General features: G+C 43.3%; 1 protein-coding gene and 1 long non-coding RNA gene across 4 annotated transcripts in view; one reads left to right on the plus strand and one right to left on the minus strand.

The window, feature by feature from the left end:
- Positions 1–8,286, minus strand: part of PDCD6IP (programmed cell death 6 interacting protein) — a 34,169-nt gene extending 25,883 nt beyond the window's left edge. For 2 of the 3 annotated variants that reach the window (XM_074150137.1, XM_074150136.1), the window contains exons 1-2: positions 7,928–8,286; positions 434–488 (exon numbers count right to left, since the gene is read on the minus strand). In XM_074150137.1, coding sequence (XP_074006238.1) covers positions 434–488; positions 7,928–8,133 — 261 coding nt within the window. In that variant the 5' untranslated portion in view covers positions 8,134–8,286. The remainder of the gene's footprint in view (positions 1–433; positions 489–7,927) is intronic. The other variant, XM_074150138.1, reaches the window with a different exon arrangement.
- A 58-nt stretch (positions 8,287–8,344) lies between these two features.
- On the plus strand, positions 8,345–14,470 carry LOC141466732 (uncharacterized). The gene is made up of 3 exons (XR_012463314.1): positions 8,345–8,409; positions 10,074–10,186; positions 12,156–14,470. It is a non-coding gene; the product is annotated as an uncharacterized lncRNA (long non-coding RNA).
- The last annotated feature ends 4,398 nt before the right edge of the window (positions 14,471–18,868 follow it).

Raw genomic sequence — 18,868 nt, forward strand, 5'->3', positions numbered from 1 at the left:
ACAGCTGTTCTACTTCAAAAACCAAAGATCATATTCCATCCATTACTAAAGGTTTTGTCATAGAAATTACATTTTTAAAAAGACTTTTTAACATAGTCTGAAACAACACTTCTTGGAAAAAGGAGAGTTGAAGAGGAATCAGCACAGTGCAACTCTTTCTGACCTAGAGAGCAGTGACCACTAGCCAAAGCTAAAATGTTTCTGAATCTGTGAAATAAAGGCAATTATGGCCACTAGAGGTGAAGCTCCAGCTTAGACTATATGTGAGCACTGACTAGAAAATAAATAGAGATTAGGAAAATAAGAGATTAAAACTCAAAGAGATTAAATGCCTTGCCCGAAATAAGTACTGTTTAACGGATTAGGTATAGGCTTGAAAGTCGTACATCGTAGTTGCCATGATTCAGTTTAATGGTTTGATAATTCTTCTTACCTGATTTTCAGAGAATGGAAACTTTGGTTCAATCGCACACAGCTGATCATAGTATCTACACAAAAAAAAAAAAAAAAAAGGCAGAAGCAGCTATTAGATGAATCAAATTAAGAGCTTTGTTTCCTACACTGGCATGCAAGGAAAAGGTGCAAGAATCCCCCCCACAAAAAAGTTGTGAAGCTCATTCGTAACAATGGAGGATTTGCCTGGACAAATATAAATTCTGCATAAAGGCATTTTTTTCAGTAGAGGAACAAGTGCAATATGAGGTAGTCTTCCACAGATGATGTGGAAACCCTTTCTCAGCTAGAAGTGGAAGAGTATCACGGATGAAAGGTGACGCATTCCACTTTCTGATGGGAGGATGGATTAGAAAAGAACATCACGTAAAGGAGCCCCTGTATACATACAGGAAGGCAAAGAGTACATTAGACATTAAGTCATGCTGCAAAAGTAAATTAAATACAGCATTTACCGTAGCATTAACAAGCTACACTGCACTTTCTTGATCCGAACATTACATCCCGCTCCCCTACAATTTATGACTCATCTGTTTAAACTTCAACGTCTTTGAAACAGATGCCATTTGCCTTTGCACAGTATCAACGGGAGAGCCTAATGCTTGATAAAATTATTTAGTTGTAAGCTAAGTTTTCATTAGAATATATTGTAGCAGTCAGTGAATTAAAACCAAAATTTTCTCTGTGCCAATATTTTGTCTACTCACAGCGGAAGATATTTAGGAAAGAATGCCAAAAAGATAATAGAGCAAGTATAGCACAGTCCCTCAGACAACAGTCAGCGATTCAAAGTTTCCCCGAGTTGTACCCTACGCTTGCCCCACTCATTAAGCATGACAGGCTGGATGCAGAACAGAGAAACTTTAAGCTCCCAACTGCCTAAAACACATAACATGTGAAACCCATTTCCTATACTCTTCCTGTAGCACTTGCCATATGGGCGTACGCCCAACGTCATATTGGTTAAATTCTTTTTTTAACAATTTCTATTCCCACTATACAAAACAACTTCCAGCGAGGAGTTTCAAGGTCTGTGAAATAGGGTTAACATTGTATGTGTATGTGAACAGTATAGTTCAAAGAAAAAAAAAACACAAACACAAAAACCAAACCTTAATGTAGATTTTAAAGCTAATGCCAATTTTTTTTCACTGTCTACACAGATCTATGGATGTGCATTCTACCTCCCCATACTTGAGCATTAAGGTTGCCAGCACAAGAGCCGCCATTATCAAGTCAGATTTCAAATACACCCCCACTGAGAGACTTAACTTTATACATCAAAGGTGTTTTTCAGAAAGCACTAAGATATAGGCAATAACAGGGTCTGATCATTTTAAACTATGTGATAGTAGTTTAATACAGTAACTAATATCTTCCAACTTTTATGAAGCTAGCACATAAAAGGCACTGGCTTTAAAAGAATCTATATTTATTTTTTGTAGAAGATTTTCATGTCTGTTTTCTTCATCTTTCATTTGATGGTCATACCTAAAAAGCGCTTACCACTTGAAATGAAGCAATAGTTAAATACAATTTAGTTAGAATTTTATATTTTTTTTTAAGTGACCTTACATCCAAGCCTTGATCTATAAAAATCATAGAGAACAACATCCCTTCTGTAGTTAAAGAAATTCAGCTTTGCATGTGGATGCTCTCTCACTCGTTTGGTCCGATTTATCACGCAATCACACTTTCCCCCCCCCCCCCCCATTTCCTAACCTAATTGGTTTAACTGATACAGATTAACACACGCAGTACAAAAATTAATTCAATACTAGCACTGAAGATCACTTTAACCAAGGTATATTTAAATGTATTTCCTTCACTGCCTTCAGCTGGTCTCAACACAGTCGTTTTCTTGTAGTATCACAAAGAAAATGAAACTTTCCAGGATGTCTCCTCCTGCATCAATTTAATTTGTTAACCAGAAGCCACCAGGAAAGCCGAGTTGTCTTCCCACGTCCCACGATTACTCTGTCTTCATCTGCCATGAGGGCAGCCAAGAAGTAAAGCTTGTTACACGGCCTTGTGAAGCCTGGTGCATTTGCAAACAGGCTATTCTTTGTACATCAAAAGAACCCCAAAGAAGAAGAAAAATAAGCCAAGGAGGTGTATTTTCCTCCCAAATATGCACATTGCTGCATTTAGCATCAATGAATACCAACAACACAGGACTACTTCTTTGGTTGGTTTTAAACAAGTTCAGAACTTAGGTTAGCATTTTCTTTACTATTTTAAGCATGTAGTATCATTGCTTTTTATTGAAGAACTTGAAATTCCACTCAAGATTTAAGAGCTCTTTAAAAGTCTGCAGACCAAAAAAAAACCCCAACATGTAAAATAATTTAGTTTGTTTAGCAGTAGCTGAACTTATATAAATACAATGGTATTTATAAACTAAACACATATAAATAAAATGGTAAATGAAGACGTTAACCACAAAACAGTGCAAAACTAGCACTACAAAGACAGAAAATAAATGTCAAAGGAATGGCCACATCTGATGCACAAGTCAGTTACACACTGAAAGATGAGGGTAAACATAAAGTTGTTATTTAAAACAAAATTTACAGTAATCTAACTATCAAGACACAAAGAACAGAAGTTGCTGCCCAACACAGATGAGTATTGTGTGTTTGGCTGTGCCAGAGTGATGAACTACAGAAAACCACACAAACATGCCTGAGTTCCAACCACAGTGATGAAAGGGAGGGCCGATGGCAGCAACACAGATCTGGTTCTCAAAGTACAGCTGTCTCCACCAAAACAGGCTTTACACACTCCTAAACGCTAGTAAAAATGAGTTACGGCAGTCAAACGAGTTGGAAGTCATGGTTTATATTTTAATTAAATTAAAATATATGTATTGCATTAGGAACCTTAAATCCTGTTCCTCCTTCAAAGAATCACAAAGAAAAATCTCCTTCAAAAGAACATAAAAGGGACCAAGATCTGCCTTCGCTCTCCTAGATAAGAACTGGAGTCCTGAACTCACAGCTGGAAACCAGAACTGCAACTTCCATCCCCCAGAGAATTTGACCATTCAGAATAAAACCACGCACCTCCTCTTCTCCCCTCTTCCCTTTTTGTATATTTTTTTTAAAAGAACTGCAAGAGTTGTTAGCAAAATTAAACCAATTAAACTTGCACCACCACCCCATCCCTCCAGAAAACGGAAATGAAGCCCAGGCTATCTTTAATATTAAGAAAGGAAGCCCTTGAAGCTATAATTATACTTGGAAGAAAAGAAAGAAAAATAAATTTAAAAAAAAAAACCAAACCACTAAATCAAATGTGCTATGACAGAATTTAAGGGGAAACATCTGTACCAAGCTCACCTACATCACCTTCAGAACACTCAGATTCTCAGAAAACAAAGAAAGCTTGGAAGCAGGCTGAGGTCCTTCCCAGTTACACTGTGCCCCTTTTCACTTAGTCCCTCAAATACTTCTCCAGGAGAAGCATTTGTGTTTAGCAGTCAAACAACACACTTCCAAAGCTTTACCGGGAAGCGTTCGCCTAGGAAATAGGGCTGCAACTCAGTTCATTATTTTTTTTCCCTAAAAGAAAAAATTCTGCAGTAACTATTCAGCAAAACAAGGCTTGTAAAGATTACAAAACCGGGGGCAAATCCTAGATTAATTAGCAGAAGATTAAGCCCTTGTTTCTTAACAGTTAAATGGTCTACAGTGCTCTACTAGGTATTATGGTCTATAAAAAGCTGCAAAGAAGTAAATGTATGCAAAGGGTATCCACATTATAATTAGCTCTTCCAACCTTACTTCTTTAAGAAATCTGTTTTAAACTCCAACTTTAATGAAAATCTTGCTAAAGTTGTTACTTAAACATAAGACTGAGTACAATTCTTAAACAGCAACAGAAAAATCCTGGAAGTTGGAGAGAGAAGGGAATTTTCAGAGGAAACGCATGGAAACACTTGTGCTCTTTCAATTATAAACTCAGCTGGATACTTCAAACTTCTGGGTGTACAGTCAGTCTGACTAAAGTAACTGTGCCTTACAGTATATCAACAGAATATATTGCAGAATACTCTTACTACAGAGTAAGAACAAAGTTATTTTCCAGCAACTGTAATGAATATAAACATTTGGTCACAGGGACAAACCACTCGTAACTTGTCACAGATAGGGTAAAACATACATCTCATTGGTTTATTTTCTCTAATTTACAGTTAATTCAGACCTTCATCTTATCTCACCTCCACTGAAAAGGGAACAAATACTCTCAAATGATACAATTTAAAACACAGGTGTTTTATGAGAGGAGCTTCTGTGGGCAGGGACATCACTTCTTGTTCACACATAAGGTGACACCAGCACGGAGCCACATTCAACAACTCCGGACTACTGCAACAGCACCTGGGCCAGCTGAAGACATCCGCTGATCAACAGCAGAGAGAACAGATCACTGCATATGGAATTGACTCAAAAGCAAAACCCTTAATTATGCAATTGCAAGTGGTTTCCCTTCATTATTCAGAGAGAAAACCTGAGGTGAAGTTACATACTATGGCTTGAATTACTTTAATGACCTATGAGCACTAAGAGAGGGGGGTCCCGCTTCGCCCCGTGGCTTTCAAGCAACACTATTTTTGTCCACTTTTGCCCCTGTTCCGGTGTTCATCCGACCTTCCACTAAACTCATTCAAGTTGCTCACACGTCACAAGCCTTTTGCCTTCCAGAAATGGTGTAAGGGAAGGACCAGAAATGAAGAGAGGGCTTCTTCCTTTTGGCAGCATACAGCTGTTAGACGGGGTAAAGTCATCCAGCATGGCTGGGCCAAACAGGGATTTCAGACAGAAACTAATCACAAACCTGAGTGGCACCATCAGAAAAAGCAGCTCAATTCCAGCATCCTGGGGTGCATCAGGAGGAGTGTGACCAGCAGGTCGAGGGAAGTTATCCTCCTCCTCTACTCTGCCCTGGGGAGGCCCCATCTGGAGCACTGTGTCCAATTCTGGGCTCCCCAGTTCAAGAAGGACAAGGAACTGCTGGAGAGGGTACAGCTATGAATACGTTCAGGGGCCAGGAGCATCTCTCCTATGAGGGGCTTGGGTCTTTTTAGTCTGGAGAAGAGAAGACTGAGGGGGGATCTGATCAACACCTATAAATACTTAAAGGGTGGGCGTCAGGAGAATGGGGCCAGTCTTTTTTCAGTGGTGCCCAGGGACAGGACAAGAGGGAACAGGCACAAACTTGAACATAAGAAGTTCCACCTAAACACAAGGAGGAACTTCTTTCCTGTGAGCATGGCAGAGCCCTGGAAGAGGCTGCCCAGAGAGGTGGTGGAGCCTCCATCTCTGGAGACATTCCAAACCCGCCTGGACATGTTCCTGTGCAACCTGCTGTGCGTGGACCTGCTTTGGCAGGGGGGTTGGACTAGGTGATCTCTAGAGGTCCCTTCCAACCCCATGTGATTCTGTGTGTGATTCAAGGGAAGGCAGTAATATGCCTTTCCATTTCCCTAGCAGAGTCCCTCTTTCAGCTTAGAGATGCTCATTATTTCCCTGACCTTCAAAAGGCACACGCAGCAGTACCTTCAAAAGCATACACAGTAACAAACAGGACTAGAACAGGAAGCCAGGAAGATAGTGCAAAATGTGACCAGTACAGTCATAGCTTTTATAGCCCAAACACCCAGCGAAGGGTTGATAACCTCAAAAAAACATCGGTAATTCATTTTACAAATCTTGCCTTCTTTTTAATATCACTTGTTTATTTTCCATTCCTCTTCATTTTTTTTAAGTTTAGAAATAAGACACTCTAGTGAACATCAGCGTATTCCTACTTGTTCATGATATAACAGAAACGTGTCGTGTCTACAAGCACCATTTCTTCCTATACTAGAAAATCCCTCTATCCTTCTTTCTGTCTTTAAAAAAGAATAAACTTGCTGCCACTATTTAAGAACTTACATTAAGAACTCGTATTAAGAACTGCAGATCTTTGATCCCAGCCTTGCAAATAGAAGTGTGTACTTAGTATTAACCTAGTGAATGAATCACAGTGACCTCAGTGAGTAGACGAGCTACAAACTGGGCTCAAAATGTTTCCAACAGAGGAACAGAACAACAGAATTACCTCAGTAAGTCAATAGTTCTAGAGAAATAGGAAAGAGCGAGTGCTTTTGTAGATGATGGAGCAGTCAGTCCTGAAGCAGGCTTTATGCAATTTACTGGGCAAAAGGCACAGGTCAATCTTTTGCTCACCTAAACTGTAATTCCAGCACAACAGAGGCACCAGTAAACTCTCTGATAGCAAACTTAGGTGTGTTAACCTAAGTGGTTAACACACCTACAGGCCCCTTCCCACAAAAAAGACATTGAGGGGCTGGAGCGGGTCCAGAGAAGGGCAACGGAGCTGGCAAGGGGTCTGGAGAACAAGTCTTGTGAGGAGAGGCTGAGGGAGCTGGGGGTGTTCAGCCTGGAGAAAAGGAGGCTGAGGGGAGACCTTCTCACTCTCTCCAACTCCCTGAAAGGAGGGTGTAGCCAGGGGGGCGTCGGTCTCTTCTCCCAAGTCCCAGGCCATGGGACAAGAGGAAATGGCCTCAAGTTGTGCCAGGGAAGGTTCAGATTGGATATTAGGAGAAATGTTTCCACGGAAAGGGTTATTGCACATTGGAATGGGCTGTCCAGGGAAGCAGTTGAGGCCCCATCCCTGGAGGGATTTCAAAGCCAGGTTGACATAGGGCTTAGAGACATGGTTTAGTGATGGTTTTGATCAGAGTTAGGTTGATGGTTGGACTAGATGATCCGAAAGGTCCCTTCCAACCTGGACAATTCTATGATTCTATGACTCTATATGTTAATTAGAAAATAAGGATGTGACTTTGTAAATACATTAAGAAGCTGCTAAATATAGAAGGAAAACACGACGGTGAAAAAAAAACAACAAACAAACAAAAAACCACCACTATTTAAAATTGAAAAGAAAGGTGTCAGCCCTAACAGCAAAACGTAAAACTGAAATAAGACAGGCCTGCTCTCCTCTAAGAAAACAAAACAGTCTGTCGCTCCTGCCAGGCTCCAGCTGTGACCGGCATGTCAGGGCCGCTCGGAAAGGGAAGTTGGTCGGGACAAGGCCTCCTCTCTCCGCCTCCCCCGCCGGCCCTGCGCTGCCATCATACGACGCCCCAGGCCGCGCCGTGAGGGGGACCTCGGGATGCCGCAGAGCCACCTGAGACGCTGGGGACGTGGGCCGGCGGCGGGGAGGCGGGCGCGCAACGCACAGGCCGCCGGAGCCGGCCCGGCAGCCTCGGCCGCTTCCTCACGGCGAACCGTCCGCCCCGCCCCGCCCACACCTGGCTCCGGCTCCGCCGCGCCCAAGACCTGGGCCCGGAGCGCCCGTCGGGGCCCCGCGGGGCACCGGGGAGTGTGTGTGGGGGGTTAAGCGGAGAAAGGGGAGAGGCGGCAGAGGGGCCGCTGAAGGGCCTGCACCGGCCCGGCCCTACCTGAGGAGGGTTTCCAGCGCGCTCTCGTGCTTGTCGAGCGGGCGGCCGAGCGCGCTCTTGCGGAGCTTGCTGAGCTCCTCGGCGGCGCGGCAGTGCTCGGCCTGGGCGTCGCCGCCCGGGTAGCTCTGCTGGATGAACTTGCACAGCGGCTTGGCCAAGTCCACCTCCGAGGCCTTCTTCAGCTGCACCGAGATGAAGTTCGTCATGGCGGCGTCCGCCGCCGCCGGTCAGCCGCAGCTCCGCGCCTCCCCTTCCCCTCTCCGGAGCGGTGCGGCCCAGCCCGGCCCGACCCGACCCGCCGCCTTCCCACACCGCGGCCGTCGCTCCACGCTTCCGGGATCGCCGCGCCCGGTGTCCCCGCCCCCCTCGCGCAGCCTCGCCGCGGCCGTTGCCGCCTGAGGGAGGCGCCGGCCTGACGGGAGGGCCGGGCCCGGCCTGACGGGAGGGCCAGGGCCCGGCCCCGGCGGCCGCCCCGAAGGGAGGTGGGTACGGCGCTGCTCGGATCAACCCCTTGGCCGGCTGCCGGAGGGTCAGCAGGGCGTTTGCACCGAGGGGAGCGGGCTCGGCGGCCGCGGGGCGGGCGGGTGGTGGAGGGGAAGGGGGCGCTTGGAGGCCGGGGTAGGCCGGGAGGTTGAGCGCTGCCTCTGGAGAAGGGCCGTTTAGGGAGAGACGTGATCGCGGAGCTCGGCTGTGGTGAGGGAAACTTGGCTAAGGCGGTAGCGCAGCCTGCGACACGCCGGTAAAAGTATCGGGTAGCGGGAAGTTGGTGAGACGTCGGGCTTGGAGTGCGTTAGGGGGGAGCAAGGGGTCCCGTGGAATCATAGAACCGTCTAGGTTGGAAAAGACCCTTAAGATCACCGAGTCAAACCATCACCAGAACACTGCCAGAACCATCACTAAACCATATCCCTAAGCACCACTTCTCCCCGTCTTTTACAAACCTCCAGGGGTGGCAGTTCAGCCACTTCCCTGGGCAGCCCATTCCAATGTGCAGTAACCCTTTCTGTGAAAACATTTTTTCCTAATACCCCATGTGAACCTCCCCTGGCTCCACTTGAGGCCGTTTCTTCTTGTCCTAGCTCAACCCACCCTAAGAATAGACGTTTTACATAAAAGGTTAAATGTTATTTCTCCGTAGCAAATGTTGGAATGTCTCTATTGGCAGTAAAAGGCACAGATTCCCGTGTTGCTGTAATTACAGATCTGGCATCCACATCACACTTGCTTTCTGCTGACTCAGCCCAGCATAGCTCAAACAGGCAAAACGGGCAATCTGTGAGGCTGGCTTCTCTGAAGACTGAAAAGGAATATTCAACCCATGTCCTCGTTTCTCCCTTTCTTCTGCCGCTTGTTCTAGGCAGCTAAGGCTGTAAGCCTGCTATTTTCTTATTACATAAGGCACGAGGTGATGATATCATAAAAAGGAGTGGTAGTGGTGCTTTTAAAATGATGCAAAAGGGTTTGGTCTCATGTTGCAGCAGACCACGAGTTTTGCTGTAAAGTAAAGCCAGCGATCCCTTCCTACTGAAAGTGTACTATGCTATGTATATATACCATGCTATCTTCTTCGTCATCTGTTTAATGTCTGAAGTGATGGCATAAGAGGAAAAAGGTAGAAAGAGCCTGGGAAATCAGTATTAACTGCTCCTGTCGCCGCTGGGAGGGGCAACTCCTCCAGTATTAACTGTCCCTGTATCCAATCCAGAGATGCTGTGGCAACAGCAGCCGAGCCCTCCTGGGCACTGGGCATAGGGAACGAGTTGTCCTCGTTCTGCTGCTTCCAGTCACTTTCGGTGAGGCCCAAGTGATTAGGCTTCAGAGCCTTGCCGGGTTGCTTCTGTTACAAATCTTTGTTATATTCACAGAAAAGTGAATACATTCACAGAAAGTTGTGTTCACAGAAAGTGAATATATATGTTAACAGTTCCTTGGTGCACTCCTGCCTCCCTGCACCGAGTCAACACACAGCCCAATTTCTCATAGCTTAATCAAAACCAAATAGTAGCTGCCTTAATTTTACAATTAAAAAAAACGGGGGGGGGGGGGGGGAGATTTTTATTGTACACTGAATTACAGCAAGTAAGCTGTCCTGCCTTACTCATACCTGGGTATGTGAGTTCCTCACTGCTTTTTTTTTTTTTCCCAGGTTGCACTTTCCTGTCCCAGGGAAAACCTCCACCCTTGCAAGCTTGGATTCTGATCAAGCTACAGTCAGCTGGGCAGTTGCCTCCCTTTGTTTCCAACACCAAGACTTTATGGGTAGGTACCCTACACACCATTACAAGATACGTGGGTGTCTATATGTGGAAGATGGAAGCCATCAATACCTTCCAGCGTAACACTCATAAACACGGAAAGGGTGTGAACAGGGAAGGGCAAAAACTGCAGCTATGAGATCATAGTTCTACTTTGGAGCCATAGTGACCTTTAGATGGCTGTTGCTTAACAAATGCAATGACTGATACTTTGCATTCCTAAACCCTCCACCAACACAGCACAAAAATTTCACTTTGTCTTAGAATAAGTTACCAGAACTTCAAACATACAGGTGATTTGCTTCTTTACCACTGATTTCTTAATAAATCCGTACTGCTCTAAAGGCTTTGTTCTGATTATTAAAATTATAATATTATAAGCCCTAATGACTTGTCTCCTTGTTACCTCTTACTAGTTAAGTGCTATTTCCCAATTTAGAGATGAGGAAGCCACAAAGTCAGCAGTTATCAGTGCAGGGGACATAATCTACATCTTCTGACTCAGAGTCCTGTGCTTTAAACAACAGACCATACTTCTTCAACAAAGTTATGATAGTATCTACGGGAACCACTTTAAAACAGGTTTCCCCTAAAATGTTTGAAGTAATGCCACATAAACAAGTTATAGCCATATTTAAGCATTACCAAGGTCACTAATACATTTAATTTTAGTATAGACAGATCATTAGATGTCCCCAGTTTTCATCTTTTTCCTAAACAACCATTATGTATATGTAGAGCACCACAGTTTTACAAAAGCATTTCTAAAAGTCAGATTTGCTTTCAGTATGCAAACTGGCTTTTCTGCGTGCTTCATGGGGCTTGCCTATGGTTTTTAGACAGGAAACTTTACACTGCATTCTGTTGTTCTGTTTTATGCTTGCTTTCTATTCACAAATTCTGTGTACGGATATTTCATTGAAGAAAGATTTTATTCTGGTGTACTTTATTCTATAGATTTTGATCATGCTGCTTTATCCATAGTGCCCTGTAGCAATTGCACTAATTGACAAACAGATGCTATACTAAACAAATAAAAAATCAGCAAAAGGAAGAGATAATACAGTTAGTTGTTCATTTCATTAAATTTGGTGGTCCTTTTGCTTAAAGCTTCATTTAATTGTAAGAATCATAGAATAATAGAATGGTTTAGGTTGGAAGGGACCTTAAAGATCATCAAGTTCCAACCCCCCTGTCATGGACAGGGACACCTCCCACCAGACCAGGTTGCTCAAAGCCCCATCCAGCCTGGCCTTGAACACTTCCAGCGATGGCGCATCCACAGCTTTTCTGGGCAAGCTGTTCCAGTGTCTCACCACCCTCACAGCAAAGAATTTATTCCTAAGATCTAACCTAAATCTCTCCTTTTTCTGTTTAAAACCATTACTCCTCGTCCAATGGCTCCACTCCCTGATAAAGAGTCCCTCCCCATCTCTCCTGGAGCCCCCTTCAGATACTGGAAGGCCGTTATAAGGTCCCCTCGGAGCCTTCTCTTCTCCAGGCTGAAGAACCCCAACTCTCTCAGCCTGTCCTCACAGAAGAGGTTCTCCAGCCCTCTAATCACTAAGATCCAACCCCATTTTCATACTCCTAACATCATCTTTTGGTGACAAAGGCTAAGGACCAAGTCTTTTATCACCATTATCTTTTGACCATGAGCTTCAGAAGTGATTTTCATCAGTTGCCAAAATGAGGGAACGCAGAGAACAAGTTGTATGTCAGAAGAAGCTCTGATTGGGTCTGAATAACCCATCTAGTCTCCTACTGCCCGTTTAGAAGAAAATGTGAAATCCTCACGACCTGTGAATGGAATTTTTCCTTAACAGCCCATAATCACAAGCACAAGGAACAATTCCTACCATTTCCTTCAAAGTTGACACTCCTTTACCTTTTCTTTCAAAATTTAGAGGAACTATTAATCCTGTTTTTCTCAACTTTCATTTGTGTTTATTAAAGTTTTATATTTCTCATAGGTGGGGAGAGACCTGAACCAGAAGATACGTTGATAGCAAACTCAGCTGGGCAGGGGCCATGCTTATCTTTGTGCGTGTAGAGCCACGTTTACAAGAATGCTTGATATATACCATTCTCCCACTGTTCCAATGCTAAATAAAAACCCCACATCTTCAATCTAAATTCAAGATATGATACAGGTCAGGATGAAGAAATGAGAGGCTGGAGAAGGAGGAAAACAGGTCTAAACACTGTGGGTACACTTACTTAGGGTAGAAACTTGTGTATAATGGCAATTATAACAAAGTTGCTTTTCAACCACAAGCTAAGGGCATCGCAGGCATAGCTAGCGGCACAGAAAAGTACCTTGTAGGTGAAATAAATGGCAAGCAGGAGCAGAAGTGGGGATCAGAGAAGGCTAAAGAGAAGATAGAGGTGCAGTAATACAAACTTAGATGACATATGAAAGAGAGAGAGATAATGCAAGGCCTGGAAACTGTTGACCAAGTTAAATAATTTTACCTGCTGCATTACAGATGGACAAACAGGGAATCCAACCAGCGTTAGTGCAATATTTTCCAGAAATGGTTACAATATTAGCTATTAGGCCAATTAGAGTGCAGCTTAGAATTTTCCTGAAGTCTCATCAGGCTTTGGAAATATGCCATATTACTGATCACATAATGATAGTGCTTCTGCTTGTTGCTGAAATACACCACATTACACAGGAAGAAACAGCTCTTCACAGTCCCACATCATGATTTGTAGTAGTGGGTCTTGACAATAAGCACCAAGAGCATTGCTAAAGTTTTTTCATATATCCTGTTAAAAATCTGTGGTAAAATTATGTCCCACTCAAAAGGATATGTAAGATTTTTTTAAATGTTATTATTTTTACTGCCTATACTATCCACATCACCGTGGTTTTAGAAGATTTACAAAGCAGAACAGCTTGCAGAAGCCAGCACCAACTTTCAGTTCAGTAAGAAATAGCTGAGAGGCTATTAAAACATGTTTCCCAAAAGCTGATGGTCAGGATTAGTGCAAGATGTACAAGTACAGATATATAAAATGCTTAATTACAATGCATTGAATAAAACTGCTTGCTATTTAGCTTTTATTACTGTAGTCCCGTGTACTGTATATTAAGGTACAATCCCATTCTGCCTCCAGATACACACTCTCTACTTAAAAAGAAGCAATGTTTACATAATTATCCTGATACAAGGCAAAGCATAAATAGATATACTGATACAAGTCAGGTGACTGGTAACCCACAAAATGGGCACTTTACGCTGAGTGAGAGTGTAAGGATATATACATTTCCATCCCGTTCCCGGTCTATTGGTAATGGGGCAACTATGCATAAAAAGAGGAGGACGGAATAGAGAATATCGTTGTCATTTGATGCTGGGCAGATTGCACAGCTATTTACTGAATTCAACGTTCCGTATAAGTTTCTGAAAAAATCCAAAGTCATGCATGAGTATTTGACTTAGGTTTTGGTACAAAAACTATGTAATCGACACATTTTTGGTGCGATGTTTATGGTGTGCAGTTTAAAAAAAGTTCTGATCCTTCCTCTGAAAGTTTGTTGAAAGAAGGAAAAAGGTTTGATCTATTTTTGTTCAGTGCTGAACCGTTGATGTTACTTACTAAATCATTAATTCCGCTTTACATATGTAAATTATGGAGTTTAAAATAATTTTTACTCTTAGGAATGGAAAACAAAGTACCCGTCATATTGCATTGAGAGCACATGAAAAATCAGGTATCCGCTTTTTGTGATAACGGAATACATTTTGCACTTACTCTTGCTATGAACATTTCCTTGAACTGTCCTAGGATTTCAGAAGCCCCAACAGGAGATGGATAGCATTCTAATGTTGTGACATCTTCAATTAAAAGAAGAAATGATTCATGACCTTGAAACACAAGTTCTTGCAATATAGCCTTCCCTTAACTATGCTGTGCTTTTACTGCTTCTAATTTTAAAATAATAAACAACTGAAACTTAAGTATGGGATTCTTTATTCATTCCAGAAGAGAGAAGAGGTTTTTAATTTTACAAATTGCTCTTACAAGCTTGGCTAATTAAGCTACCCCTTAAGATTTGAAAATTAGAAAGTTTTCACTTAAATTCTGTAATATTAAATAATTCAAATATATAAGCAATGAAAAGTATCAAAATAGATGAAAGATAACTGGGAAAGATAACTGCGTAACTTTGAATCTCCTAATTATTGCAATATGGGATACAACTAAAGCTATGGCTTTATTTTATTCACTTAAAAACATTGCTTTTTTAAATAAAGAATTGTATTTCACATTTTACAAAGAATTTTGTCCAAATATGTCATCAATTCAACGCAAGTATTTTTTGCACCAAAGGACAGAGTAGCCTTTAAAGAAGCAGAAATTAATATTTTTCCTTTGTTGGCATTTCACAGTATGTAATTCAATTTTGTATTGGTTTTGCCTGTATATTCAGTGCAAGAAAAATACCTTTTCCTGTTCGTTACATTACAATGACAAGGCTTGACTAGAAAACTCCATATGTAATTTGAAGAGTACAAGGTTTATTACATTTAAGATATAAAAGAAATTCAATCTGGTTAATTGAAGAAGATCCTTTATAAATCATTGTTGACTTTTAGCATTTATTTCAGCAGTATTTTCAAGTATTTTCAAGTTGGAGTATTTCTTATCAGGAAATATACAGGTAGAGAGACATCATTTCTTGCTATGTGGAATAAGGACAGTAAATAAGATTCCGACAGAGATACCTTCACTTGGTAAAGTTCACTAAAAAACACTGCTGAAATTCAGTTTTGTCATTCAACTGACTCTTTTTGTGGCGAGTGAGAGGTTTACACCACTAAGCGATCCTCTCTGTGGACAGTGCAGTATTTTATTTGCAACATTTCAGGCAGAGAAAAGCCTGTAATAAGTTGCAGTTCAAATATCTAAAACTCCTTCATTGCACGAAGCAGTCTTGTTTATTGAGAAGATGATAGTTTAAACAAAGAGTTTATTGAAACAAACTTTGTCCCTTGGGAGGCACTGGTGCCCCTCTTGCAGGGGCTGCCCCAAAGCGCAGCGCGGCTCCCGGCTTGTTGCTGGGTTATTTGCCTCCTACTCACTCATTCAGATGGACAATGAGACACTGTGTTCTACCTACGCACTGAAGTGACGGTGAGGGGTTTTGAACCAAGGTGAATCGAAAGCCAGCCATGGCCAATCCTCCTTATAGAATCATCGAATGCTTAGAGTTGGAAGGGACCTTAAAGATCATCGAGCTCCAACCCCCCTGCCATGGGCAGGGACACCTCCCACCAGACCAGGTTGCTCAAAGCCCCATCCAGCCTGGCCTTGAACACCTCCAGGGATGGCGCATCCACAGCTTTTCTGGGCAACCTGTTCCAGTGTCTCACCACCCTCACAGCAAAGAATTTCTTCCCAGTATCTAACCTAAATCTCCCCTCTTTCAGTTTAAAACCATTACCCCTTGTCCTATGGCTCCACCCCCTGACAAAGAGTCCCTCCCCAGCTCTCCTGTAGGCTCCCTTCAGGTACTGGAAGGCCGTTAAAATGTCTCCCCGGAGCCTTCTCTTCTCCAGGCTGAACAACCCCAGCTCTCTCAGCCTGTCTTCATAGGGGAGGTGCTCCAGCCCTCTGATCATCTTTGTGGCCCTCTGCTGGACCCATTCCATCAGGTCCATGTCCTTCCTGTGTTGAGGACTCCAGAGCTGGACACAGTACTCCAGGTGGGGTCTCAGCAGAATAGAGGGGCAGAATCACCTCCCGTGACCTGCTGGCCACGCTTCTTTTGATGCAGCCCAGGATGCGGTTGGCTTTCTGGGCTGCCAGCGCACATTGCTGGCTCATGTCGAGCTTCTCATCCACCAACACCCCCAAGTCCTTCTCCTCAGGGCTGCTCTCCAGCCATTCTCCACCCAACCTGTATTTGTGCCTGGGATTGCCATGTCCCAGGTGCAGGACCCTGCGCTTGGCCTGGTTGAACTTCATGTGATTTGCACGGGCCCACCTCTCAAGGGCCCACCTTATCCCCATCTGTGCGTCTGTATTGTCACTATGGGGATGGGATCTATTACCTGAAAGGGTCTTACAGTTGGGGGGGAAGAATTTGCCATTATGTGCCGGACACAGCAGAATCACACTGCTGGAATGGTCTTAGGAGACAACAGCAGGGGACAATGACTAATTTTAGGTCCAAGCAGGGTGACAAGCCTGTCAGGAAGAAAGCAAGGACCTGATTTAAAAGCTGTAAATTCAAGGTTTCTCCTAATGTTGGAATCGAATGAATCGTCCCCCAGGAATGCAGTCCAAGAAGGACAGCTGTGGTCCTTGTTCTGTGGAAACAACCCACTCTGGTGAACGATGGTCTGAGACCTTACAAGAAATGAAAAGATCAAACAAAGGGTAGAAGACTCTGAGATCAGGGTTGTTCCATGGCCCACGCAGGGAGGGGTTTATGACTCTTGCCAGTTCAAAACATCTCCCTAAACCAGGTACTGATGGGTTTACAGAGAGCCACCTCTGGTAACAACAGAGGGAATGCAATTGTGAAGGCAGTGAAGATCCTCACGTCCTGCTGTTAAACTTCTCCATAATATGAGGGTTTTATCTTACACATTCCAAACATAGTGAATCAGAACAGAGTTTCCCTGTTACATCATGTAACGAGTGCCAGTACAGGCAGATCTTTTGCAAAGTTTGGTCCCACCACAAACATTTCTGGATAAAGAAATGGCGACAGGATTTGCCGACAACACTGCCATAGGATGCCTCCTAGAAATGCTTGCTTTGCGGTGTTCAAAGGAGAAAGGACAGACAAACTTGCACTGGCGCAGTCTGCAAAAAGTGAGATGCAAGAAATGTGGTTTAACCTTCTATTTCATCATATTACTACCTCTATATGGCCGAACGTGGTGCAAACAGGCAACAAAATCCAGCTAATTAGCAGTGTGCTTTTGCACAGAAAAGGGGAGGATGATTTGATCAAAGGCGTTTTTTACAATATATACTTTTTTCCTATTTTTTTTTTTTTTCCATCAAAGGAGGTAACTGTGGTTGAAGCTGCTTCTAATTGTGGTAGGACATCCAGAGGACGTCACAGAGTCTGACTCAGACGTTAAAGGGAAGAGTTTGAGAGGCACTGGACGAGCCAGTTTATGCTACGAGACTGCACGTCAGTCAACACCTTTGCAAAAGTTCCATAAATTAGGGCAGATTTCAGCGTGCTATTTCTCATATATGATTCATCCTGGCATGAAGTACCTGGACATGGCCTGACTAATGCCGGTACCGAAAATGCTGCTGTAAGGAATTTAGCATGCAAATGAAGTCCTGCAAGCTCAGGAGATTATCCCTAATACTTACTTCATCAATTCTGAGGTTGTTCTGCCCGACGTTCCCTCTGAAATTCCAGGAAGTCCTTGTTGTCTATATAGGCAGGCTGAAATTTTTGTAATGAGTCACCTTGTGGGGGCGGAGGGGGAAAATCCATTTTTTTTTAACTGGTGTTTTCTCCCATGGAATCAGACATCCAGCTGATTTGTACGTGCTGTATTTCTGCCATTCACACTGACTGGTATAAGCTGTAATGTCGCGTTCCTTTCAAACTAGTGCGCCGAGGAACTTAGCCCTGTATCCTCTCACATACAGAGGTGTTGACATACACCAATGGGATGTTTCAAGGAACGTGAGACGGTATATTCCTGCTTCAAATATTATGTTTAAATGAATGCTTAATTACTCTTCGTCCTCCACGCAAGCATTGACAGGCTTATCAGCCGTCACTTTTGCAATCAGCTGGCACAACCCACAAACTACTCAGGGCAGGAGTCTGACGATGACTGGGCACGACTGGCATGAAATTGTCCTTGGAATCACTCTAGGCCAGCCAGTGAATTTAAGTAAAGCAGTGAATGAAAGTAAAAAGCAAAGACTAACCGCTTCTTTGCCCATTGGATCCTTCATGCTTCCGTAACTCTGGTAACACCGCATGCGTGGGTGACTGTCCACTTGCAGGCTCGTGGGTTTGTGTACCCTTTCTGTACCCCTATATCTACATTTGTTTCTGGCATCTGCTTCCTCCATTGTTCCCAGGGTTCAAAGCATAGGCTCTGGATTGGTTAGGTAGATGTGAGTCAGCGTAGCAGGGCAATTCATTTTCCCCTGGCATGTTTCGTTCCACCTCATGACTGTCATTTGTTCCATTTTGCTCTTACCAGTATTACCTGCTTGGCATGGCAGTTTATCAGTGACTAATTAGGTACCTATTTTCAGGGATGAAGCGGCTAAAGAATTTTTTTTTCTTTACTGTCTAGATGAATCAATACGACTTTTCATTCAACATACCTAGTGTTTATCTGCTAACTATTTAAACTTTCTGTTTTATTACCCAGAAATATATGCAGTGATTCAACGGTAACCATCTCTGTTTGTATAAAACTCACATAAGCTCTAAGTACAGGCACATCAAAATACACGCCCCAAAAGCAGCTCAGTGAGAGGTGGGAAATTTCACTTGTGATACATTATTCGTTAAGAGCAAAGATAAAAATCAAAGATGAAAACTTAAAGCTCACCAGAAGCGGGTCCAGAGAATGGCAACGGAGCTGGTGAGGGGTCTGGAGAACAAGTCTTGTGAGGAGAGGCTGAGGGAGCTGGGGGTGTTCAGCCTGGAGAAAAGGAGGCTGAGGGGAGA

This window comes from Numenius arquata, chromosome 7, assembly GCF_964106895.1.
Source record: "Numenius arquata chromosome 7, bNumArq3.hap1.1, whole genome shotgun sequence".
Classification (NCBI taxonomy): domain Eukaryota; kingdom Metazoa; phylum Chordata; class Aves; order Charadriiformes; family Scolopacidae; genus Numenius; species Numenius arquata.